Consider the following 26,792-nt stretch of genomic DNA (forward strand, 5'->3'; position numbering starts at 1 on the left):
GAAGAGAAAAATGTGTTGTAAGAGCAACTGCTGTTTGTTGCAAAGAAACAAGAATATTTTCTTCCTTCAAGTTGCTTTGTCTGAGTGCCCATTACATAAAACCACTTGTAAATATTACAGTTAAAAAAAGGGAGCTGAATAACATCTACAAACTACAAAAATAAAAGCAATTTTCATTTGTAGTTATCCAGATGTCTGCTGCTGTAGCTGCTGGAGTTCTGCTATTGGCCAGGGGGATCATTTGAGGCTTTTCATGGAACGAGAAAAGCATAACAAAAACCTAGTGAGGGATACACTTTTAAAGATAACAAAAAAGAAAAATGTATTCAGACTGTCATTTTCATTAAAAGCTTATTCTCTCTCTGAGATGAACAAAATCTGTGTGCATGCATGTATGTAGTTAGGGATGGACCCAACATGTACCTGAACCTGTGAATTGTCTGTAATTTTGCACAAAATGCCTAAGTGCTTCTATATACCTAAAAGTAACCCAAATTAAAATTTCACTACACTTCTTAAAAAAAAACCACAACAAAACTAAGGCAATGGGCAAAGCAAGCATATAAATGGAGAAGGGAGTACTTAAAAGTAATAAAAGCGAAGTAATGAAAATTATTGTGACAGTCATATACACACAGTATACATTACATAATCTGTTACTGTTTACACATTTTATATTAATACTTAAAAACTGCATGTTATAAATGTATACTGTAAATAAATGTAAGTGATATGGCTTTGTCAGTACACAATCCAAAGGAAGGTGATACTGAAGATGGAAATCCTAGGAACAGCCTAATATTTTAAAAACTGCTACAGGAAAATAATGCTTCTAAGCTTACACTGATTTTAGCAGTCTTGCGGGGATAAAAATTCACTACTGCCATGTCAGTTTTTAAGCTAATATCCTTTGTCAATGCAGAAAAAACATGCGGAAACCACTCACTGTAACTGAATGCAAATGGATGCTAATTCAAGGCCCAATCCTTCCTTACTTCCACTGTACACGAGAATGTGTCACATCACATTCTATACCATATAGGAATTGTTTCTCTTTTACATCTAGATTTTCCCCAGCCTCCCTAGAAGTTAAAAATAAAAGGAAAATGCCTAAATTATTACATGCAAATGTCCTGGTTTCAGCCAGGATAGAGTTAATTTTCTTCACAGAAGCTGGTGTGAGGCTGTGTTTTGGAGTTGGGATGAAAAAGATGTTGATAAGGTGCTGATGTTTTGGGTTGTTGCTAAACAGCCAGGGACAGTCCAGCTTCTCGTGCTGGCCTGCCAGCGAGCAGGCTGGGGGTGCACGGGGAGCTGGGAGGGGACACAGCTGGGACAGCTGACCCAGGCTGGCCAAAGGGATATTCCATACCATATGGTGTGATGCCCAGTATATAAAGCTGAGGGAAGAAGAAGGAAGGGGTGGGGGGGACGTTGGGAGCTACAGTGTCTGTTTTCCCAAGAAACAATTACACGTGATGCAGCCCTGCCTCCCTGGAGATGGCTGAACACCTGCCAGTCCATGGGGAGTAGTCAATGAATTCCTTGTTTTGCTTTGCTTGTATGTGCGGCTTTTGCTTTACCTATTAAACTGTCTTTATCTCAGATCATGAGTTTTCTCACTTTTACTCTTACGATTCTCTCCCCCGATGACACAGTGAGCGGCTGCGTGGGGCTTGGTTGCCGGCTGCGGTTAAACCATGACAGCAAGAAATAGAAGTTAGGGAGTTGCATTCCATACAGGGTGAGAGAACCCGTCATCATCTATGGTCACTCTAGAAAATACCAGTGCACGCATCTAAATTTAACTTACACGTGCACGCACACACACACAATTGCAAAGGGTAATGATAGCAAGAATTGTGGATGTGCTGTTACTGCCTACTTACAGGTGTTCCCCAGTTATCAGCTCCCATAGAGTTCTACACAATTTGCTTCTTTTAGTACCCCTTCCAGAAATTGCTGGCAAATTACAGAATCACAGAATAGTAGGAGTTGGAAGGGACCTCTGAAGATCATCTGGTCCAACCCCCCTGCCAAGGCAGGATCACCCAGGGCAGGTTGCACAGGAACATGTCCAGTTGGGTTTTCAAGGTCTCCAGAGAAGGAGACTCCACAACCTCCCTGGGCAGCCTGTTCCAGTGCGCCGTAACCCTCACAGTAAAGAAAACTAGCTGAAAGGCAGTTCATCTCCACGTGCTGAATCAAACATGAACAAAGTTAAGATGCTGATTGCAAAACAAATTTCTGGAAACGTGCCTCAGTTTGCCCTAAAAATTCTTGGAATCCCCTTTGGAAAATATGAATTTTCTTTACAGGGCACATAGAAGTAGCTCACCCACATGAATCTATTAAATTGTAAGAACTACACTGTACATTACTTTCATTTCATGTTGCACGTAGGTGGCAATGCTTTCACAAGACAGTACATGGAGTGACCTGAATAAAAGATGCAATTATTACGGATTCATTCTTTGATGAAGTTTATCCTTAAAAGTGACTAAACTGGTCCAGCTATAGAAGTTGTGGAATAATTACACTTTAGTTAGGTAATATACATTGTACCCTTTACAGCCATAAGACTTTCGTCTGGTCAATTAAATACTTGTCTTCAAATCCTTCTATGGACTGCTGCATGAGATTAGGTACAAAAAAAGTAGTTCTTCACTCTGTATATAAACCTCCTTTTCCAAACAGTTGCCCAGCTGCTTTTCCAACCGATAGCACCGTACTTCTATAACCAGCTTTTCTACTTTTCTATATTCTAACCTACCCATTGTGTGAAAAAATGCCGCCCAAATTCCTTATCTACTTGTCTCCTCCTTAGTTTCAGTCAATGACCTCTTGTTTTCAAATTAGTCACTATCTCAAGCTGCTTACTGACATCAATACATTCCTTTCAGCGTCTTCTAACCCTCTATGGGGACCCCCCTTCGTGCTCCCTTTCCCAAGGAATGGCCCGTGTCTGATCAGTCTTTCTTCACAACTGATTTGCCCCAAACCCTGAATAATTAGGATTGCCTTCTACCACACTTTCCTAGTCTTAATTCTTTTCCAGTGAAATCCCCAGAACAGCAAATAACTCAAGAAATATGGTGCAGAGTAATTCCTGACCACTGAACTATATAAAAAAAGAAAAAAGCCAAAGAAATTACATGAATAACTTGTTTGCTTCTTGTTTGAAATATCTATATGCCATAAAGGAAACCACGTAAAAATGCAGTCCATACAACATACACTAGGAAACATCAACCAGTAACATCTTCCCCGTGGTCACTAATTCATTTCACAACTGAAGCTTGTATCACATGCTACTTTCTTATCTTCATTTTATGAACTATTAATTGGCGACTCCACAGTGTCAAAAACGTGTCGAAAAAGCTTTAAAGCTTTATGTGCCAAAATGTGTTTTGCAAAGGAAACAAACTGTTTTAAATAGCTTGTTCTAAATAGCAAGAGTCCCCTGAGCATCACAGGCTGGACCATAAAAAACTGTTCTATACATTCCCTATACACTTTTGCGTGTAGCTGGGGGCCCACCTCTCGTTGTGATTAATTATCTGCTGGGAAAGGCTGCAAGAATGAGCACTATTTGCCTAATTGTGTTTCCAGGGTAACTCATTACATAAAAGTTACAGTACATAAATGCAGCTCATCTGAAAACTGGGCCTTATAATATATGATATGTTTACATCGACTCTAAGAACTTCCTTCAGAAATTGAAATAGCAACATTTCAGACCTACATGGTTAGCGTTATTGCTGCTGAGAACTGAGGCAGTCTTGTGGATAGCACAACAGTGCACAGAGCAAGACCTAATTTTGAGGCTTTACTGTCTGCATTTTTTGCCTTTTTCCTAGAGATAATGATCTCTCTCACCCAAATCTCAGAGACCAGCAATGTGATCGATTCAAAATGAGAACATGAAAACAATTCAATTTTTAAGTCCTGAATTTTTCTGCCATAAATTTTTCTCCAGAATACCCCCTATTTCTAATCCCACTTCTTGCCCTCTTACTATTAAATACCACTTAAGAAAAAAGTAGTCTCTCTTCTACACTATATGTTCTCTCAACCACTGTATGGCACATAGTACGTTAATTTTTATTTTCATGGGGGAAGCTGGATCCTGGGCTGAAGAAATATTCCCTCATTCAGAGGGACATCAGAAATAGTCTGCTCTAGACTTGGATCAGCACAACCGAACAATAGAATTTTCTCAGACATTGCATAAAGACTCAAAAATAAGCAGATTGAATCCATTTTAACACAAATATGGGCAAGCATTTTCTTTCATAAAATCCTTTCAGAGAGGAGCTAACCTCAAAACTTCATTATGATTGTTAAATCCGCACAGCAGATAAGCAAAACCTCAGCAAGGGTTCAGATTAGCCAAAATCATTTGATCACGATGAGTCAGAAGGCGAATTAAGGAATCTTTTGTTTTGCCTTAAAATGTCACGGTATAAACTGCATCTGCTGAGGAGCTGACTCACAAGACCCTCAGACAATAGGGTAGCAGGGGCAAGGAAAGGACTTGGGGAGATAACCTCCACAGACAGCCCAGGCCAGAGCGTGTCTGCTCATCAATTATAATCCAAGCTTTTGAATGTGAGAGAATAACCCCTTGGTTTGGCTTTGCTAAATCAAATCTGTTTGTTGGTTTTAGAATTCAGAAATCAATACTTTAAAAGGATTTAAAAATTAATATTCGCCTTCCCTTTGACTCATCTTGTTCCAGCTAGTTCAAACACAAGAAAATGGATGGTCAGCAAACCTCAAGCAGCTGCTGGCTGGATTAATATCTAAAAATCAAACTATTATCTACACTATCCAAGCCTCTCTGTTCAGAAAAATGAAAGTGGGAAGACTCATAATTTCATTTTTTTTTCTTTTTCGCGCCAGAAACACTCAATAAAAATGTCTTGCAATATATCAAACTTTTAGTCACTGCAATAAGCCTGCAGAAAAGACAAGAAATGAGAAAATTCTCAACTTTTCTCTAGATCCCACAAAAAGAAAAAAACCTGGTCAGCTCAGAGTTACTGTGAGTTTGGGGTGAGGAAGGAATATCAAGTACACTAAATCTAAATCAGTTTGTCTTCCCTAGTAAGAAAGGATAAAACTTGTAAATATATCAAGAACATTGAAAATCTCAGCAGAAATCGGCCTCAGAAGAACAGTCTCTGTCAAAAATCCAGCAAGCATCGTTATCTACCAAACCAATCCATTATCATTTTCTGTATTCATTTAAATTGTGGAAGCGCACATGGAGTTGAAATAACTCATTTCTCAGCTTCTCACTCAAAATTAAAGCTTGTCCTAAGCTGTCTGTCAGGGAAATGAGAGGTGTCTTGGTAACTGCCTTAAAATTGTAACACCCATGTAAAAACAGTATCATAGTTAAGTAGTTATCATAGTTAAATCACATTAAATAGTATCTAATAGGCCAGACTCAACACCATTCATTTTTTGTTATCACTTTGATGAGTATAGGGTCAGGGTCTTGCAACTGCTCTGCAAGAAAAATAATTGTAGTAATAAGCTACATGATAAATAGCAGCGCTGAGTTACTGGAACAACTAAACAAAAGGACACACTTGCATTTCAAACTCTCCGCTGACACCACACGGGAACGACAGCACTGAATAGACACCGCTGTTCTCTGACTGTTCCAGTATCTAAGAAGATTATTTCACGTGGCTGTTTGGAGTCAGCGCACAGAGCAGTCACTGCACTTGGGGCACAGAGGACGGTGAAATTCCTGAAAAACCCGGCCCAACAGGAAATCCTCCCCGACGCCGCGCAGAGCCGGAGGGAGTGCCGCAGGCCGGCGCCGCGTGGCTCTCGAAGGCAGATGGCGGCCGGGAAGGCGTTTGCTGAGCGAGGGCCCCTGCGAGCTCCGTGCGAGCTCTCGCCTGCCCTCCCGCCCGCTCGACCCCCCCAGGAACACCCAGGTGGCATTTCTACCCGCGGCACTAACTTCCACCGTCCTGCCCGTGTGCTAGAACAGGGTGCTTTGCCTTGGCTTTTAAATTGCGTGGCTCTCGAAGGCAGATGGCGGCCGGGAAGGCGTTTGCTGAGCGAGGGCCCCTGCGAGCTCCGTGCGAGCTCTCGCCTGCCCTCCCGCCCGCTCGACCCCCCCAGGAACACCCAGGTGGCATTTCTACCCGCGGCACTAACTTCCACCGTCCTGCCCGTGTGCTAGAACAGGGTGCTTTGCCTTGGCTTTTAAATTTCATTCCTAAATCCTCCCTGCCTCGGTTTCTCTTCCCCTGCTTTAGGCTTTAGGAACGGGTCCCTTGCTGGCATCTTTCAGCATCTAAAATAATGTGAGGGACGGGAATAGGCAAGATAGTGGAAGGTATGAATTTATAACGTGTTTAATAGACTAAGTATTAGCACTAACTCAATGAGCAGTAGGAGAAGAAATGGTAAATGACAAAGGCATTTACAGTTAACGGTCTAAGAGAATGCAGGGAAGTAAATCATTACATGAAAAAGGAGCTCCTTTTCTCAACCTACCCTATTAAAAACCCCACTAAAGAGCCAAGGCATTTATTGATTGCTTTCTACTTTCCCACTGCTGAAACTAAGTACTCCTCTATTTACTTTGATTTAAAAATGCATTATTGTCTACTTTCTAATAAACCAGACAGTGGAACAAGAAACTCAAATTATTCTAAGTTTATTCTTAAAAGTCCGTTTTTTTTTTTTTTTTGAAAGACTGAAGGCCTTAATCCTTAAAAGCCTTTTTGAAAGAAATGTTACGAGATGCTGGCCTTGCAGCTGGGCCCAGATTGAAAGTGCACTTACATTTTTATGTTGAGCGCTGAAGGACTCTGAAGTTAGCCCTCGCACTCCACATAAAAGCTTTGGAAAGGGCATTCTTTGCCACTCGTGCAATTCATTCTCTAAGAAAAGGAAATGGAAAGAAAGATTTCATGTCCAGGGCTTCAGGCCTTTGATCATTTGATGAACATTGGATCCTCAACCTGGGCCTCCAGCTTCTCAGGCCAGACAAAGAGGGCCCCGGCCGCACAGGCTGGGCCTCGGTTCCCGCCCGAACAAAACCTTTGGCGGCCGCACAGTGTGACAGCCTGGGAAAGGCCCACCTCAGCAGGGCTGAGATGCCCGCTCTGCCCTTTGATCTTTCATTTAAACCCCAGCCAAAGCACCAGGTCAGGGGATTTCGCGTCGCACACCCCCATGGGCAGAGGGGAGCAGGTCAAGAACAAAATGGGGGTGACCAATCTCCAAAAAGCCCTGTGACGCCTTTCTCTGGCCAGTTTCACATGACTTGTCTGGTATTGTGAAGTGCTAAGCCCACACTTAAAATGGAATTTGACATTACATGGTACAATGGAGTCAATAAATGGCATTCTTCACTGCTTTTACAACAAAGTCAACCCTCCCTTAAGTGGCTGAAAGCCCCAAGCTAGAAAATACTTCTCATTTACTTCTTTATGTGAGTAAATTGCATATACTTCAAATCTAGTTTTCATTACAGCTTCTCCTTGCTGATGACTGAAATGAGCCGAACAAATACCTAACAAAGGTCTACATTAATTTCACGACGTACCATTGCTTCTATTTTTAAAGACTAGGTTGTCACGTGGCATGTAAGAAGCATTGGAATTATCTCTATATTCCTTCACAGAGTAAAAACCTATTTCCCAATGAGCATGAAAAACTAATCTCATCCCACTGAAAAATTTATTTTCACTGCGCTGCTAAGGAGAAGGCAAGCACACAACTTCTTTTAACATCAGTAGCAAGTTCCACATGATGCTCATGGGCAGAAAACCAAGTCCATGTTTGACGAGACATGTTAGCAGAATAGAGAGAGAAAAAAAGCTAAACTCTTCTTTCTAAAGGGACGGGATGCCACTGCGTCCCACAGGACTGGGATATGCAGGATGCAATAGATGACTGCAAGGTATGGAGTGTGTTTTAAAAATACATATAAAAATACGTCTACGTCAGAAGATTTTAAAAAATTGTAAAGTGATTAGAACTCAAAGAACTAAATACTGTTTCTCTATATACATTTATACATGTTTTTACAACTAATCCTTTTTCTTTAAATACAAACACATATGTGCATAATGCCAGATCAAGGTAGCTTAAGAACTCAGCTTAAGAATGGCAAATAACTATTTTTTGTTTATTTTCAACCTCACAAGATTTCTCTTCCTCTTAAAATGCGGTTCTACGAAACTGTGATACAAAGATGTAGAAAGGCATGGAGAAGGGCTACACTATATACAGAAAGTTGACTATTACGTCTTTTTAACATACGGTCAGGTTTACATGCTCACTTTTACCCTCCTTCCTTTTGAAGACAGTATCAGTATTAAAAGTTTGGTTTAGTTCTAACACACAAAGATTATTTCAGGGCATCTCAAGTACTTCCCACCATGAACCATCTACCGATCAAGAAAAAGTTAAGGAATGGTCCCAGTCTCTAGAGAATCTATAGGCTTCATTTTAAACAAACAACAGTATATATTTATGTTGACAGATGATTTACCACTTCATAAAATTACATCTCACAGGCAAGGAGACTAAGGAACAGAAAAGTTAAATAATTGTTCAGTATTGAACAGTCAGTGGCAGAGTTGGTAACAGAGCATTAGCCCATTTATTTTCAGTCCTCTGTCCTGTTCACTACAGTCTTTTTCCTCCTAAGGGACAAATCTGTGGAGCACATGAGGCCCTGTCTGGTACCAGCTCTTCTAAGTGCTTTGGTAGCAATAGGCAGCTCCAAAAATAAAAGTAATCGTGTTTGAACATTGTGGCTGGGTAGGTGATATTAGACTGGGCAAGAGTCATGAAGCAGCCCAAGTCCTAACTCACGTCAGCACTAAATAAGGATTGTACAACCCCAAGGTATCGTCTTCTAAAAACTGGAATAGCCTTTTTAAAAGATAAATTTAAAAATTCAAATACTCCTCAACAGCACGAAAACACCTGCTCATTCACAAAGCACTTGCATTCAGGTTTGTTGTTTGAAATCGCTATGAAAATAAAACTTACAAACGTTCGGGGAAGAGTACAATTTGCCTCTAATTTATTCTCAGATTTTCTGTGAATATTGCTCCCTGCGTTGTCATGGCAACACAAGCATATCTTTCAGTACCGAGGAAGTAACAAGCCTTTCGATTCTCACCTTTGGCCATTTTATTGAGAACCATGTCAATTAGAATGTAGGTTCCGCTTCTTCCTGCACCATCGCTGCCAACAGAAAGGGAAAAAGAAAAAATAAAGCCTATCAATGTGCATCTAGATTCAACATGAAGGTACCTGCCCTTAATATTATAGTGTTATGCATGGGGGCAGAGGATGGAATGAGAGGCTAAAGTAGGGTACTGAGAGGGGGAGAGAAAGCTTGCACTGAATTAACACAAGCTGCTTGTGGAAGATTAACTATTAGTCTGCATGGATAACACGGCTTTGTTTTGATTTTTTAAACCAAGTTGTGTTTATGCAATAAAAGCATTTTAAACAACAGTGAACCCTAAACCAGGATACCATTGCTGTTCAAAAAATGTACATATAACGAGCTTATAGTGACTTGTATATGAGACCAAGAACCACAGAATAAGCTAGACCAGAACATTATCCAGAACAGTCCCCAAATGTTGCAGATTGCATTTGAACACAGCAGTCAGAGGGAATACATAGAGACACCTGTCCGAGAACCAACATATTTGATTACTGAGGGACCGCCATCTTTCTGCACTATACATCACAACTGGTTAGTTTTTCCTTTTTACATTTCCCTTTAATTATTCCGTAGTTGCAATGACCAGAAGCAATATTATTATGCAATTCCTAACAGCTTTATCTTTTGTGTATCATCAACCCTTCCTCAGAGATGTGAGACCAAGCCTTGGGAGGGGGAAAGCTCCCTAATCTGAATGCAGCTTGTGTCCCTTTCAGAGAGCAACGTGTAATTGCCAGCGTGATGCTCTTTTAGAGCTGCTGTTAGCAAACATAATTAAGACTTTAAGTAAAAGCTTTTTTTCTTTCCCTCCCCAAAATTTTTACAAAGGTGCATGTGTGACCAATTAGACCGGTATGTAGTTTTATTAATCAAGCCATTATTTTTATTGATAGCTCAATTTGTGTACAAGAATTAATGAAAGGAAAAATAATAGAACAGCGTGAAGCACTTTATTACATTCTGTTTACAGGCAGGGTATGAAACTTAATTTTTGTTAAGTCTCTGTAGACAGAGGTTTTTTTCTTTCAGTCACCAGATCACTGCTTAGAGGAAAGGAGGTAATGGTAATTTTTTTTTTTTCTATGTCTATGAAGAGAACAAAGACACAATCTTATTAGTTAAGCTGAATAATGAGAGACGAGGCAGCGATCAGGCCCAATAAAAACAAAAACGACTGAGTGAATGGTAGACATTTCCATCCATCACAGTAAGGAAAGAGCAAGAAACTTGAAGGCTCTTCATTCTGCATCAAATATTTCTTTTCTCAAGCTTCCTGAAGGCCATGCAAACAAGTCTGCGTTCGCCTCTGCAGAGGGCTCCCTCGCATCCAGTGGAAGGTGACTCTGCTGAGCCACAGGTGAGAAACATGTCCCCCTCCTCCTCACTCTCACCCCAAGTGGAGTGCCACATGTCAAACGACCTGCCTCTTAGCAGGGCTGGTTTTCTATCTTCCATATGTACAAGAGTATCTTTGATAACTAAGTGCAACATCCTCTTTATACCACAGAGCCGCCAATGGCAAAATCCAAACATTAACATTATGGTAAAGTTTTCCATTGACCTGCCCAATAGCTTTCATGTGCGTCTATCAGACTGTCAGGCCTAAAGATAATCTGTGCTTAAAGAATTACTCAGTCTCTGGGTAGGTTTCCACTCCCTGACATTGTCCGGTTCTTACCATGGCCATTAAAAGCAAGCAAAGAAAAAATAAAACATTTACATTAGAAAGGGCGGCCATACATTGTTAAGTCATGACACAAAATCTACGAAATAACAGGAAAGGATAATTTTGTTACGAAAACAGATCCTAAGTATTAATTAGTATTAAAATGTAGTTGAATTCTATTTAATACCTTCAGCCTACCTCGCTACCTGTTTAATCATTCAGCTAAAGCTTTAATTTGCCCATTTTGTTTACATCTATATTAAATTCTTACACATACAAATCTCTCTAAAGCTATTTTAGAAATTGTACTTGCCTGCAATGAACAACTACTGGACAAGAGCGACCCCTGTAGCACTTGTTTACTTTTCTGAAATAAAACAGACACAAAAAATTAATTAAGCATATTATATACTGTTTCTTTAGCCAACTGTCAAAAATAAGCAATAAGAAAAAGCAAATACTGCAGTCTTTAAAGAAACAGTCAGGTTGATAACTTCCTAATATAACAAGCAGTTTTACATAATCTTGTTTAAAGCTCGCTATTGCTTTTCTGTAGAAATCCCGGAAAACATCCCATTATTGCTGTTGGCTAAGGTAAAATAAACGATCTCTTTTCTCATATGTGTCATGTCTTAGCTCCAAAACTAACATTATCATGAGATGCTTTAATTTTAAAGGCAACTTGTGAGTTTGTGAGCTTGGCCAAAGAAATATTGAGGGGCATCGAATGGAATATAAAATTAAAAAAGGCTATTCTGGTATACTTTATACAATGTGTGCTGATTTTTAAAACCAGTTCTCCCCAGAAAGGCAAACACCACATCTCCTGAAACGCTTCTCACAAAATTCTAAAATGCAATCTATTGGGGTAAAAATAACTAAAACCACCAGTAAGCTTGTTTCTAGTGCAGAAATCTTATGTATTTAGTATTTACAAATTATTGCCTTCTCCAGCTTCCTGGTTAAATATTCTCAATGATAAGAGAATATATCTGAAGTCAATCAATAAAAGTACAGCTATAGAACACGTGTGCTGATATGTAGACTCAATTAACTAGTGCTGAAGCAAATCAAGATACTCAGTCTAAAAATAGAGCCCACAAAATTGGTTTAAATCTATTTAAATTGCCTTATAAAAACCAAAATCCCAAAGCCTCTCTTCTGCTCTAGGATATATTTTGCATGTCAAGTATGTTGCAGGCCCAAAGCCCCATAAAATATGCACACATATGTTAACAAGGCAAGCTGAATAAAGGCTAAAATGGGAAAGCATTGCTTCAAGAAAACAAAACCTTTAAATCAATTTCCTTGATGAGCTTACTGGAGCTAGAAGGTCTCCTGTAAAACCATTTCACAGGGCAGCTTCCAAGGGTGCCCAGACCCTCTAATAGACCCCAGCTCAGCGCAAGTGTTACATAGGATCCCCCTGCTAAACTGAAGTGAGCTGCTGGAATTTGGCAACTGTGGTACAATGTTATTATGAATTTTAAAGCATAACTAACCTACTGAATCATTTAGTTCTTGGCTGTTCATCTATTCACTAACATCTGTGCTGTGAAAACATGCATATATCTTTAAACATTGGTTACAGTATAGCCCGAAGATGCCTAAACTTCTAAATCTGACAGGGAGTCAGGATATCTGGAACTCAAACCAAACAGGCTAGAGAGATGTTGGTGATGTCCCATGAAACCGTGTTTTAATATTCTGCTTTTTACTATTTAAGATTCCAACCAACTTGATAACAATATTAAGTTCTTGTAATGATTCCCTTTAAACATTAGAATGCAGGAATTTTTCTCAATTCTTACTCTTTTGCTTACTGGTGTAAATCATACTTGCAGAGACATTCTGTCTCTATTTATGTTCCTTGGATGTAAGTAATTAATGCAGTAGAACAACGTTCTGTGAAATAAGGGGTAAGTCATTGAGAAGCTCCTGACTTTAAAAGTTAAATGGACCATTTGTATGTCCATAAATGCATAAATACGCAGGCACTACCAAGCAAAACTCCAATGACTTAAGCTGCAGCAGAGTTTTCACCTGAATGAATCATTCAGTTCTTGATGGCCATATCTGAGGATCAACTCCTTCTATACCACACAGAAAGCCTGATATTTATTCTTTGTATTGTACAGTAAAAAATATATTTGAAATGTCTGTAACAACATCTGATAGCCAGTCTGCATTGCCCTACATGCAGCTGGTCATCCGCCCCCTGCTCCCCATCATATGCATTAGCAAAGAGTCGTTTCTGCATTTAAAGTATTAAATAAAGGCTGATAACTACAGAGGGGTATTTACCATTTCTTTTTCGGCTTGTGTGGTTCCTTTGTTCCTTGTATAGCCCCACTAATATGATGTTTGCATGGTGTGACTAGCCATCTACCACAGTCCTAATATAATTTCAATGACAAACTTGAGCTAAACCTATCAGTAAGTCAGACCTTTCAGTAAATCAGACAGCCACAGACACACGTCAGGGAAAGACACCTTATGTTTGTCAGTTTTATTGAAGGCGTTTCAAACATTTTCATTATCACACATTTCAGCAAACACATTAAAACAAAAGGTTTCGATCCAGCTGGTTCAGAGCTTTGTCTATATATAGTTTATGGAAATATTTAGAAGTGCAGCAACATCTCATTTCATTCTTAGCTCTGGCTAATGAGAGTGAGCTGAAAACTCACCAGTAAGCAAAGTTCTTGAATGTTGAAGAAAATCTATATTTTATATATATACACATATACAGGAAGAATTAACTTAGAAAGAATGATTAGTAATACAAACCAACCCTTGGCTCATTGAGTGAAAAAGAAATCATCATGCAAACCATCAGCAAGCAAAGGTCAGAGGTCGTTAGAGGCTCAGAAAAGGGGTTTCCCACATTGTCCCTGCAGCAGAGTCACAGTTTCCAATGATCACTTTTGTGACTATGCAACTGGGCTCATATTACTAGCTGCAACATCACAAAAATGACACTGGCAACCGCTAATTAGCTGGCAAAATAAGAATTTGTCCATTTTTAAAGTGAGCAGTGTTAGTAAATGCCATTGCACACAGCGAGAAGTGATAGCATAATAGATATATATTTTAAGCAAAGCCCTCACATGTGATGCTAATTATCTTTTAGCTTAGCAGTCCCTCTTTAAAGTGTAAATGTGCTCCCTCTGGGCTCAAGAAATATTTAATTACACATATCAGTGCATGACTAACAAGCTAGTCCAGAGCAATAATGATTGGTCTATTGTTCAAAATGAAATTAGGACTCCAGAAGCATTTAAAACTGACCAGTGGTTTCTGTAGTAGCCTCACCTCTCAGGGACTGTCTTTTGCACAGATTTTTAAAATATATAGAATAATCTCTTTTTGGCAATTTATACCTACATTGTGAAAGTATGACAGATTATTCCGCAAGGTTTAATGTATCTGCTAAATGCAAAATCATCTAAAACACTATCTGATACATAGTAAGAAAAATGTAAGCTTTCAGTTTTCAAAGAGACTTGCAAAATTTACTTCAATAAAAATTTTAAGGTCCATATTTCCACAGACTCTGGGCAAGGTAATTTTGGGAATCCAATTTTTCTTGGTGATGAATTATAAAAAATAGAGGGTTGGTTATGTATATGTTTAATTTCATATATGTATGTGAATATATAAATATACACACATATCCATATATATATACAAACACACTGAATGCACATAAAAACACAGATAGATTAAAAGAAATGAGAGCAGCCCCTTCCTGGCACTACCCTACTACGTGTACGGTAGCGCTGTCAGACGTTTATTCTGGGGGCTTTATGACTCAGCTGTCGTAATCCAGCAGAGTTTGTCCTTTAAATAGGAAGCTTCAGGTGCAAAACATGGATTGTATAAATGAGTTCCAAACACATTATTTCAGCAATAGTGCATTACTTTTTTGTCATTTAAAAACCCAGCAACATCAGATGACCAAGAAAACTGAGATTCATAGACCAGCTATTGTGCATGCCAGAATTCCTTTTCAGGCGGAATTTTACTATGCATTCAGTATTATGAGTTCATTCTACAAAATCTGCACGTAGCAAATGATTACAGTACCCTACACTGGACTGTGAATACATATTAAATGAACACTCAGAATTCAATTAAATCTTAACAGGTTCATTCCCATACTGGCTTCAAATACAAAGAATGGTCGCTCCACTACATTTCTCATCTAGTTATAATTTTTCTTCTTCAAAGTATTGCACAACACTTCTTCAGCATGGCTGTTTAACCCTTACACAATATCACTCTAAGCAGTACTTCCTTGGCAATGTGAACTGCGACTTACTGTAGACTTAATTCTGCAGTTCACCCAGGGACCTCCGTTTGTACTGAAGCAAGTTGGAGTCGAGGTGCTCCAAACTTCAGATGTCCTGGCTGTGCAGGGTCATTTATAGTCTAGTTACAATTGCTAGCAAATTTCCCACTAACTTCAAAAAGGGCAAAATCAGATGCTGTGTTGGCTCTGTGCTGCAGCCTAGCACGGCTTAATGGAACCAATTCAGAATTTTCACTACAGAAATTCACTACAGGCAATTTCCATGGTACCAAAAGCAAAGGGAAATCAACCTATAGAAAGCACATTAAAGTTTGAACCCAGAGAAGAAAACTTCAAAAATTCAATTACAATTTCAACTCCATCCTATGGCCGTGCTTCCTTCCTCCGCTATTACTTTTGCGTTGCAATTCCGCAGCATATCCTTACATTCTTACCCAGATACAGCTCCTCGTGACCCAGCACAGCTGTACTCCGCTACTTGACCTGCGCTGTGTGAGATGACTCTCTGCTTTGAAAAGTCTTGCAACACGTACAAGAATACTGATGGATGAAGCGGGGTATTTAGTCCTAAATTTTTAAGGGTAAAATTTTGCTAACAGACAACTGTGCCACCAGCTGCCGTTGGACATAAGCCAGCTTCTCCCCTCAGGTGCAGACGCGTAACTCCGACTGGCATCAGTCAGAGCTCCCAGCATTTATTGAAAGAAACAAGTTTGGACCTTTTGAGCACTGAGACCCTTATAATCATTTTGGGGGGTTTTAGATAATACTGTAGTACGTAGAGAACACACGTGATCCCACAGGCGCTTGCGGATTGAGAACCAACTCCCCAAACCTCCCGGAGATTCTTTTCATTAGTCATAAGCGCATCACTGTGGATTAGCTGATACACGCTAACACCTACACACGATGCACTGGGCACGGTTTGCAATCAAATGAAGATTATTTCGCTCCAGTATTTATCATGCATGGCTTTAATTTTCAAATTAAAATTTAGATAGACACTGCAAACATTAGAGAAGGTGGCAAGGACTTTCACAGGTTTTGCCTTTGTATATTTATATTTTAAAGCCACGTTGACTTTCTTTAAAATTCCAGAGGGTATGCTTTGTCAACATTCTCATCTGCTTTCTCAAATTTCCACCTTCCTGCAGCCAAAGAAAGTCTAGAGACCTCACTGTTTGATCCTTATGAGCAAACGCTCCCGTGGGAATGCCGTTATTGCCATACGACTCCATCGTGATCTTTTTTTTTCCAAGCATGCTCATACTACAAACATTATTTGTGAGATTCCTGCAATAAGGATCATAGGGCAGCCACACAAAAAGCCTGGAAGTTGCAGAATGGATAAATACTTGGAAACAAAGAAGCACAGAAGCACCGAAGAGCTGTACCACCGAAGGGAGAAGTATTGATGTCTAAATGGGAGATGAGTATGTCTTAAAACCAGGCAACATTTATGTGTGAGACAACTAAAAATCAACCTACTGCAGATTTTTGTGTTAGTTTAGCATTGTGGCATCACAGGCTGAGGAACCCCCTTTCAAACCAGAAATATTTAAAGGACAATTAAAAGGACTAGTTTAGTTCCTCAGGTCTGTATCGTCTTAAATGAATTGTCATACTTTGTGCTTTACCTGCGGAAATCCAGAAGTGATCTCGTGGAAGCAGGAACCCTCTGATCGTTCCAGCTGAGGAAGTGGAACTGTGTCACTGTGCGGGTCTCGTTCGTCTGCAGGTTCTTCAAGTAGAAGCTCCTCACGAGGAAATCCTCGCACCAGATGTGCTCAGAGACAAGGTTTACCTACACCCCACAGGAAGGAACAAATGGGGATCAGCAATTTCGACTGCAAGCCACATCTTCAGGATTGCAGGTGTAAGATGTCTGGGATGAAGGAATTGGATGGAAGTTTTACTTTTATTAGCAAATTGGCCAGTGCTGAGAAAATATTTTTTTTTAATTTAGCAGTTAGTGTAGTTGTCAGGAAGGGGTTAGCTGCCACTGCTATTTATTGAAAATGTAAAAAAAAATTCTTGACAGTTTTAAAGCAAAAGAAAAAAATGACTAGAGTGAAAGTTTATATCATTACGTGAATACAAAAGACACTGCCTGAATCCATGTTAGACTGCCAGTCGCTTCCTACTCGGAAATGCCCACAATGCATTACCCAGGCTGCTCTCAGTGGTCCTAAAAATTTGAGCTGAATTCACATGAAAAGTGAAAAGTCAGATTCTTCTGCTATGAAGAAAAATAAGCATTAAAAATGCAGCTTATTTGCAGAGTTAATCTTTTCAGAAAATGAGTTGGTTCACTTTTTAGTTTAAATAACAGTATTTCTTCACATTTTCTCAATCTTCGTATTTGGCACTGTGGTATTGTTTTCTTCCTCTACTCAGCTGGACAACTGGAAAAATCTGATAGCCGTTGTCAATGTTACACTGCAACAAAACTGGTGATATGGTATTTTGGGCTAGAATTGTAAAGCAGGAAATAAAAATATATATTTGTTGTTGTGACTGAGGCAAGAGATAAAAATAGCATTAATTACTAAAGCTATATAGAGGTTTTTCTGCAAAGATATACATATGGCTTTCCTAAGGCAAAATTCACTAGTTCTAAAAATACTATTTTCTATAAAATATAAATATACGGCTTCACATTTCAGCCACTGCAAAACCATTTGAAAAACAAAACTATCGTCCTTTTTTCATTGTAATACTTTGCTCATTATTTACTAGATTTTATTCAGCGGAAACCACCTTGCTATCAAAACCGCGCTCAAATTTTTTGCAGGTCTAAAACCACTCAAAGGCACACCAAGCGTATTTAAGAGCCCTCAGCTCGACCTCCAGGTTAGCTCGGCTTCAACACCATTTTGCCCCGTGTGAAATCAACCCGTACGCTCACTGTCGCGTTTACAACCAGATATTTTGTTTAGGTACCTCGTAGATGTGGTAGAGGTTTGACCCTTCGTCTGGCCAATAGTGGTAGCACTGTTTGACTCCGTTTTCCGCGAGGGGTGTCAGCATGACAATAACGACACAGCCGTTCTCCCAGACCATCTGCAGACAAAGAACGACACCGTGGCCACATTGTGACTGCCTAATTACTGCGTGACATGTATAATTACTGCACTCAGACACACAATCAAAATTTATTCCATTCACAGGAAATTTATTTCATTTTCATTAGACACTTTTAATCTGCAGCTGCTTTCAAATCCCTGAATAAACTGACACCATATTTCGCAGGCGTCCATGAAATATTAAAGAATTTCCTACGATTTCAATTCAGGTCTTCCACAAAATCTCTCCTCGTTCCTGGTACCATGTTCAGCCGCTTTTCTGTCAAACTTTTAGATCCACAAAGGGAACACTGAGTGATGCTTGCAGAACAGACAACTATTTGGGATTTGATATTTAATACTAAAGCAGCAGGGACCTACTAAAGTCGCGTGTACCGAAACCTGTTTATGTCCCCCTTTTACAGTTTGCCACCTAGCAAAAGCTACTAAACTGCTGCATTGCTGAAACAATCATAAAAGTTGCATCTGAACAACAGTAATGAGGAAAAGGCAGGAAAAATCCAAACCAAATCTGTTCTTCCAAAAACATTCCAGATGGAGAAACCATCCCTCCAAAAGCACATTTATAAAAGATTTGTTGCAAATGTGCATTACTTTCTCTCTCTTTCTCCTTCCCTCCCTCCTTCCCTCCTTCCCTCCTTCCCTCCTTCCCTCCTTCCTTCCTTCTTTCCTTCCTTCCTTCCTCTTTCTTTCTCTCTTTCTTTTTCTCTCTCTTTCTTTCTTTTTCTTTCTTTCTTTTTCTCTTTTTCTTTTTCTTTTTCTTTTTCTTTTTCTTTTTCTTTTTCTTTTTCTTTTTCTTTTTCTTTTTCTTTTTCTTTTTCTTCCTTCCTTCCCTCCTTCCTTCATTTTCCCTCCTTCCATCAGTTTTTCCTTCTTTCTTTTCTTTTTTCCTCTTCTTTTTTTTCTTTTTTCTCTTTTCCTTTTTTCTCTTCCTTTTGTTTTTCATATTTTTTTTATTCTTTCTCTCCACCCCACCTCCTTCTCTCTCCTCTCCTCTCCTCTCCTCTCCTTTTTTTCTGATTTCTGTGTACTTTATCCTCAGGAACAAAAGTTACATAACCTTCTCTTACTCAAATTCAGCTAATCCGCAAAGCCAGTCAGAGTAATTCTATTTGGAATATTTTCATGGTCTGAATGATCCTTCAGCCATTCAAAACATCAGGTTAATATACAAAATAATGTATCATAAGTTAGTATTAACTCTTTTTTTCCTGGTGGTAGAAGGAAAGCCCAACTCCTGCTGCAGACTGTGCGCTCACAGAGCACAGGTACAGCAGGAACAGAGGAAAACAGTGCATTATTTTCACTACCAGCGTGATCGCTTCATCATTTAGACCAGCCACAGAGTGGGATACAGGAATCCAACACATCCTTAACTAAAGGATTTGTGGATGTCTCTCACAAAGAGCAGAACCAGCAGAGCTGCTCTGGTCTGGAGTATCTGCGTTCCAAACACAGCCCATGGCTGAACAAAAAGGCTCCTATGAATTAATACCAAGCAGCATAATCACTAAAAACTGTTATTATTATGCTGTACATTGATGTTATATTTGCATACAACTTTCATTGTCTTTTTGCTAGCATATAAAATTACTGAATGAAGAGTAAACTGCTCTTTTTGTGAAGGGTTATGTTTATTTCACAGAAATATTTATAAGCAACCCTATTGACATGTAAATTTTGTAAACAAAAAAGGCCTTTGTCTAAACTCTGCAAAGATGAGATGATACATTCAATTCAAGGATTATTTTTTTTAATTACATATCAAATAAAAAGGTTTCCCATTCATGGATAATGATGTTGTCTTCTCTTTTAAGAACAGCTTGCATATAGAGAAACAAATAACATTTTTCTTCCTTTTTTTCTCATTTTGCAACATAATTAAAACAACTTTTAAACCCAGCTTCGAGTTATTTAGAGAAATGAATCTAGGGTTTGCACAGAATAGCATTACCAGTAATTTTGAACAGAAGTGGGGAAAAAAACTACAGTTGAATGTAAGGAATAAAAAGAATCATTGTCTTCTTTCTTTTTCCCTTTAAAAAGATTTATTAAATAAAAATATCTGTAATCCGCTCATCTTCTTATTAAAAACTCATAACGCCACAGAAGCAGCAAAAATACTTTAAATCGGTAGATAATTTATTTTACGGACAGATGTAGATTTGTCATTTGTATCTTTTTTGTACTGCATTTGCGTTAGGCCACAGCTGGGAACCTTCTTTGTATGTTAAGGAAGATGATACAGATTTCATTCATTCTAACATAGTCTCACCCTTTTCAGTCAGCAGTCAGACTGAGATAAGAATTCAAAACATGCATCTTACTTCAAAACTAGCCCCACTAAATCAGTACTTTCATCACATAAAGATTTAATGTGCCTCTAGAAGGTATAGAAGCTCATTGAAGCCATTACGAAAATGAGGAGAAACACAGTTTTTATGAGTGTAATAAAAATACAATGATCTAGACCATAAACTAATCATCTAGCACTCTGCTTGTGCCACCCAAGTGTAACATTATAAAAGCCCACTCGTTTAGAGAGGAATCCTTACAGTTTGGCAACCCTGTTCATTGGTTCAAAGATACAGCATTTCATTAGAGAGGGACTGTCTGCATCTCAGAAGATTTCATTAAGCATAAATCCAAATGAAAGTTAATTTAAACAAACAATTTCAAAGTTACTCTGGGGTATAATATTTCTTTTAGGTCATTGTGTGAAAATGCAGAAGTCAAATCTACTAAATCAAGGCGGCAATACAATGTAGTGCCGTCACCCCTGTTCGAAGCAATTGTCACCACATCTCCTGCGCTTACCATTGAGACGGGATTTTCACTAAGACTCATAGCCTGTGACTGGAGAACTACAGCATTTTCTTTGTTTCCTTGATAACTTAAATATTAGACCACCAGGCTGTTATCCAGATTTCTTTCCAAACAAAGCAGAAGCGGGATGAGTCAAAGGCAGTTCAGAGTTTTTATACTGTTGCCTGTTCACTGCTCCATCTTTACCTTGGGGGTGGGTTTTTCAGAAGTCACATCTCCCAACACCTAACACTTTGCTGTGCTCAGAGTGTCCAGCCACGGCCACGTGCGAGAAAGTGGAGTGTGTCTTTGTAATTAATGTAAAAAACAGGTAGTATAGACCTGGTCTGTACAATCCCAGTAGAGCCTTCGGAGAAGTGCCTCTGGTTACCAATGAGACATTTCAATTGGGCTTGGAGAATAGAGGAGGAGGTTCAGCTGAAAATTCACAGTAACTCACGTAATTCTGAACTTTGTATGCTTGCACAATAGAAAGTCAATGCATGTGATGTAAGAATAAGAGAATATAAGGTCCTCAGGGAAGAGGTTTTTATTTTTAGGTAGAGCCCAGCAAAATTAAGCCTTAGACGCTAAGAGTCTAGAAAAACTAAATATATTAAAATATGTAAATAAAATAAAATATAATATACATAATATATAAACCTAAACTTATTTATATCACTTAGCACAGTTTCATGTTTGTCATTTACAATAATACTTCCAGAAGAAGAAATGTTGAATGGAGTCTTCTGACTGGAAGTGATAAAGTCTGTATAGGAGCTCATTACAGAGCTCTTCAATTCATGCTTGGCTGAAAAGGGAAGTGTATAATTTTGTGTGACATGTCTACCTTCAGCCTTCATGCCTAGAGAGTAACACGTTAATGATGTTTAATGATGTCCTGCTGTACGCATCATCCTCAAAACATTTCTTAGACAAGAGTAACACTATCCCGTTCCATTTATTGCAAACTAAAGGCTGAATCCTGCAACCCAAAGATGAGCAGTGCGTTTGACATCCGCAGGATTCCCTGTTGATGAAATCCACCACGTGTAGAGACCTCATGCTGTGGTTATCCAGCATGCTAGTCCCATACAAAGAACTTCCACATTGGGATGAATTATATTTAGTACGAATTACTTGCAAAGGAGCACGGAACTGGTTTTTCAAGTAAGGAGAAAAACAAAGCCACAAATAGGAGAACCAGTGTTACAACACTGCCATAAATCTGATAAAACACCAGTTTCTGAAAGCTTGTGTTTTAAAATCTCCTTGTTTACTAGCTTGTAAATAAAATGGTTAATATGAATCCCTTTTTTTTTTTCAGACACTTCATCATTTTGAAGCTTCTTTTTATAATGAATGATTCTCTCCAAACCCCCTTTTCAGTCATTTTCTTCTTTATTTTAGTGATGGGGAAATGACAAGATATGTGCTCCAACCAGACACTCTTCTTTTGACAGATACTGGTGGAGAAGTTTCTAAAATGTGATGATTTAAAAGTAGAAAATGGATGGGATAATCAGTTAAATCCAGCCTGTTCACTAAAAATAAGTCTAATCACAACAGCTGCTTTCTGGGAGAGATATTCAGCAAACTAAAGAATTCACCTTTTTAAACTCTTAGGCTTCCCAAATAGTTGGTAAATGCAACTATTTGGAAAAGCAAGCAAATAAGCAAGAAGAAACCAAATAATTTCTAAATTCTAAAACTCAGCATGAATAAACACGAGTCTTAAAACAACAACAAAGCAAGGTACTAACCCTTGCTGCATCAGATAATATTCATACCGTTACATATCTTGAAAGTCATTAACTCAAGTGTGACTTCTTTCAAGTTCTCTATTGGAAACAGAAAACACTGTATTGAATGGAGACAGTCAGAAAATAGTATTTTCTGGAATATTTTAAAACAAAAATTCAATGTTTTAATGGGTTAAAAAACCCTTTTTTTAACTGAAAAAAAAAAAGTTTGGGGGTGAATTTATATTTGTTTTATCAACTAGAACATCACAATGTATGCCAGTCAAAAAGCAACCTTTTCTGTGAAGCATTTTGGTTGAAAATGACTTATCATTTTGATATGAAATGGGTCAAATTTGGCAAAGTCAGAATTGCCATTTGCAAAGTCATAGCTATGCCAGACAGCTAAGCAAATTTGTAGGTTGAAAAACTAACAATCAACAATCTGTATTTAATTAAAAAGATATCTGACTCTTGCAGTTGAAAAGATGGCTTCAGAGAGGACCATATATAAATACGTGGTCATCAGACTGGCTCCATGTGTTACGTCGCTGCTGCTCCAGCAACATTTGTTTGGAAGTCAATGGGAAAGGCAAACTCAAGACGACCGTATGTGTTGCAATAACTTTGGCTTTCTCAGAGAGACATAAACTGCTCTTATTCTCCTCAGTAGATGCCTAACTCAAGCCTTACTATTAAATAATTTAAATATGAGTGGTATTAAGTATTGCATTGCTGACAAAACCACATTAAGGAGAGAAAGTCCACCAAAATTGCCAGTAATTAGCTTTTCACTTTAGTAATGGAAAAGTGGAACCTAAACAATAAAGGCACAGAAATTTTAAAAGGACAACTTCTCCAACTGGAGCTATAATTAGAAGTGAGCATGGTAAACACACACTCCTTTACTGAATGCCTATGGAATTCCTAATGCTATATTTATTTCACATGGCTTGACAAGCTACTAGAGCTCTAGGGGCTACTGTTCTGTGCCTATCTCTCCCTTGCTGTTTTTCTTTTATTAAATTAAAATATGCATATTTTACACATTGAATTGCTTTGTGTCGCTTTTCATCTGCTCTTCTTTCTGAAGGTGAGAACTGATTAGACATGCAGGAAATCCCATTCCGGGCAAGGATTCTTGGGAATCAAGACTGCTTGAAAGCACTGTGTTCTGCACAGAAGAACAAAATGCAGAAAAATAATTTAGTCTGTAAATTAATTTCAGCACTCACAAAACATGCTGAACTGGGAGCACTGAAACCAGCAATGAGAGCAGGGGAGGGTTTGGTACAGTTGTTCCGACTCAGCCCATGGGCTTGGAGCATCGATTTTGTGGGGAGATTCATTCAGCTACCGGGACACGGTCTCCTGCCCACTGGGATTTGCCCTTGGAGGTGACTAATGACTAATCCTTTTTAGACAGGAAACAGTCAACTGACAGTATTTGTATTTCTTTTGTTGAATTCCAAAACTGGAAGAGAGAAGCAAGTGTTGCCAAACAGACATGCAAAGATTTATCATGTCCTCAGGACTGCAACTCAGGAACTGGGTTCTTAACATGCTAGTGTGATCTGTGAGGAAAACAGCAGTCAGTTTTTGAATGGACGCTGATAATACATGGGTAGAGAAAAATTATTCTAAAAATAATTTTAGATCAAGAAATGCAGGACTGGGGGCAACAAAAAGCAAACGGCAACCAAATTCCCTGGCTCACATTAAGGCTCAAGTCTTTACTCCTGGGACTCCTTCTGCACTTTACATTTAATATTCTTGCAATAAAAATAGAAAATAACCAAAGGAGCAGAAATGAGGTCTTCCTACTCCCTATAATCACAACAGTGTAAACCTCCACTCAAGTGAGCTTTCTTTTTGTTTGTTGGCGACAGATGCCCATCTTTAACAAGAAGGGTGAAGTGCATTCCCATTTCAAGAATATTTCATGTATTGGCAAATAGTGGAGGAAAGACGGGGTAATGAAAAGCGTTGGTTTGATCCAGAACACGTAGGATGAAGCTTGCTCTGGCTTCCTGTGGGAGCATCCTGACCACAAAGGGGCAGCACCTGAAGTCTGCCTTGCTCGTCCTGTGTCTGACTCTGTGCTGTTCATGAGTGGTATCTGCTCTGTCGTCCCTGCCAGACTGGAGTCTTTCAGGGACTAAGGCATCTGGGGAACTATCTAGTCTCAGCTACAGATCTATTCAGGCAAGAGCCAGGGAATTTTCTGGTCCAAACTACAAGTGTGGACCGTATTTAGTCTCGTGACTTACTGTTGTAGGTGCTCTGAACCCCATTGAACACCTGCAAAATGACAAAAATGATATTTCTCTACACCTTCTGTAGAACTTATATAATGTTCATATATTTATTATGTTGGTCATGGAGGGAGGACATCACAGAAAGACAACAAATAGAGAAATATATAGCATACACAATTTCATTTTCTAAGGCAACTAAAGTATATCCTGTTAAGTCACTTTGCAGGAACTGCTTGATCTGTCCCTCTATTTCATTTAATATGGCAAAATACAAAAACATGAAAATGCACTTCCCTCCATAAAGGGCGAAGGGGAAGATGGGCAAATGTAGGTGGATTTATGAAAGCAAGGCATAATGTGGGGTATTTTCCAGAGGGAAAAATTATGGCCTCCTACAGAAATCTCCATTTAGAGATTATGAACCCTAGCCGACACGCAATTTATAAAACTGGCATAATTAAGAACAATTTCTCAGTGCAAGGACAGTTGGTTCTAAATATCCTAACTCCTAGGAATAGCTTATTGCATATTACCATCCCTTGCTTCTTAGAATACTTTGCAAGTTAAGACATACACTTCATGTCAAATACTTCATGGAATTACAACCCAGCACATATGGAAAATAATAAAATTTTATGCCTCCAGAATTATTCACAACATGGAACTCCTGCTGCGAAAACTTGTTATAGATCAGAAATGTTCTACACCTTCTTTCTTTTGAATTACGTTCAAAGAGCTGTTGAATTTTAATAGCGTTATGTGAAAGAGCTGAGTGAAATCTCACTGAAGCTGCTGGACAAAATCATCACCTTTCAGTCAAGATAAATGTAAGAAACACGCAAATTCTTTTATGGAGCCTGATAACTGAAATTACAGAAGTTATCATCAAAAACAAGAGAAAAGTGAAGCATATGGACCCACGAGTTTCTCTAGAAACTGATATGCTTAATGCAGAGAGAGAGGCATTAATCAAGGCAAGATGATTAATCCAGATAAGCAACAAAAATGTGTAAAAGGAATAAAGAAACCACCAGCACAGCTCGACAAACTAGCATTGTGATCCTGGTAGAAGAAAAGCTGAAAGAGAAGTTGGGGGTAAAACACTGGGTGAATGAGGTTTGGAAAAAAGAAGTTATTGCCTGTTACTTGATTTTGTCTTTGTTCAAGGAAATAAAACTCTGCACTTTCTTTGTAAATAAAATGGAACTATATCAAAGCAAAACCCTATCCTGAGGATGAATTCTCTTTCCAGCTGAGAAGAAAACAACCCACAGACCTGACAAATTGTTTAACCACTTAGGTAAAAATGGATTAATACCATGTGAGGAGAAGCATCCAGTTTTCAAGAAAGGGAATCGTGAGGTGGAATTCCCACTGAACCAAAATAGAATCAATGAAGGACATATCTCTCAGAAATAGTAATTGGTAACAAGAGATGAAAACAAGACTAGATGAAATTAAAAGAACACTTAAATCAGCTGGAGGCTTTTCAAAATTAATTAAAGTAGTAGCTGGAAAATTTCCAGAGCGGTCTAAGAGACGACATGCAGGCAGAGATGAAATCTCTGCTTGAGCCGCAAACACAGAGTATCCAGACAGATTAGGAAGCCCTGTGGCAAAACAGATCAATGAGATGACTGACAACACAACTCCTGCAGGCTAGAAAGTTTTCAAAGAAATACGTAAGCCAG

At 38.8% G+C, this 26,792-nt stretch overlaps 1 protein-coding gene across 1 annotated transcript in view; it reads right to left on the reverse strand.

The window, feature by feature from the left end:
* Nucleotides 1-26,792, reverse strand: part of LOC104624324 (receptor-type tyrosine-protein phosphatase N2-like) — a gene marked incomplete at its 5' end in the record, with an annotated part of 88,247 nt that overhangs the window by 14,724 nt on the left and 46,731 nt on the right. Inside the window, 4 exon segments of the mRNA XM_010291661.1 lie at nucleotides 9,173-9,237; nucleotides 11,209-11,262; nucleotides 16,848-17,014; nucleotides 18,154-18,273. Coding sequence (XP_010289963.1) covers nucleotides 9,173-9,237; nucleotides 11,209-11,262; nucleotides 16,848-17,014; nucleotides 18,154-18,273 — 406 coding nt within the window.

The sequence above is a fragment of the Phaethon lepturus genome, unplaced genomic scaffold, assembly GCF_000687285.1.
Source record: "Phaethon lepturus isolate BGI_N335 unplaced genomic scaffold, ASM68728v1 scaffold517, whole genome shotgun sequence".
Lineage (NCBI taxonomy): Eukaryota > Metazoa > Chordata > Aves > Phaethontiformes > Phaethontidae > Phaethon > Phaethon lepturus.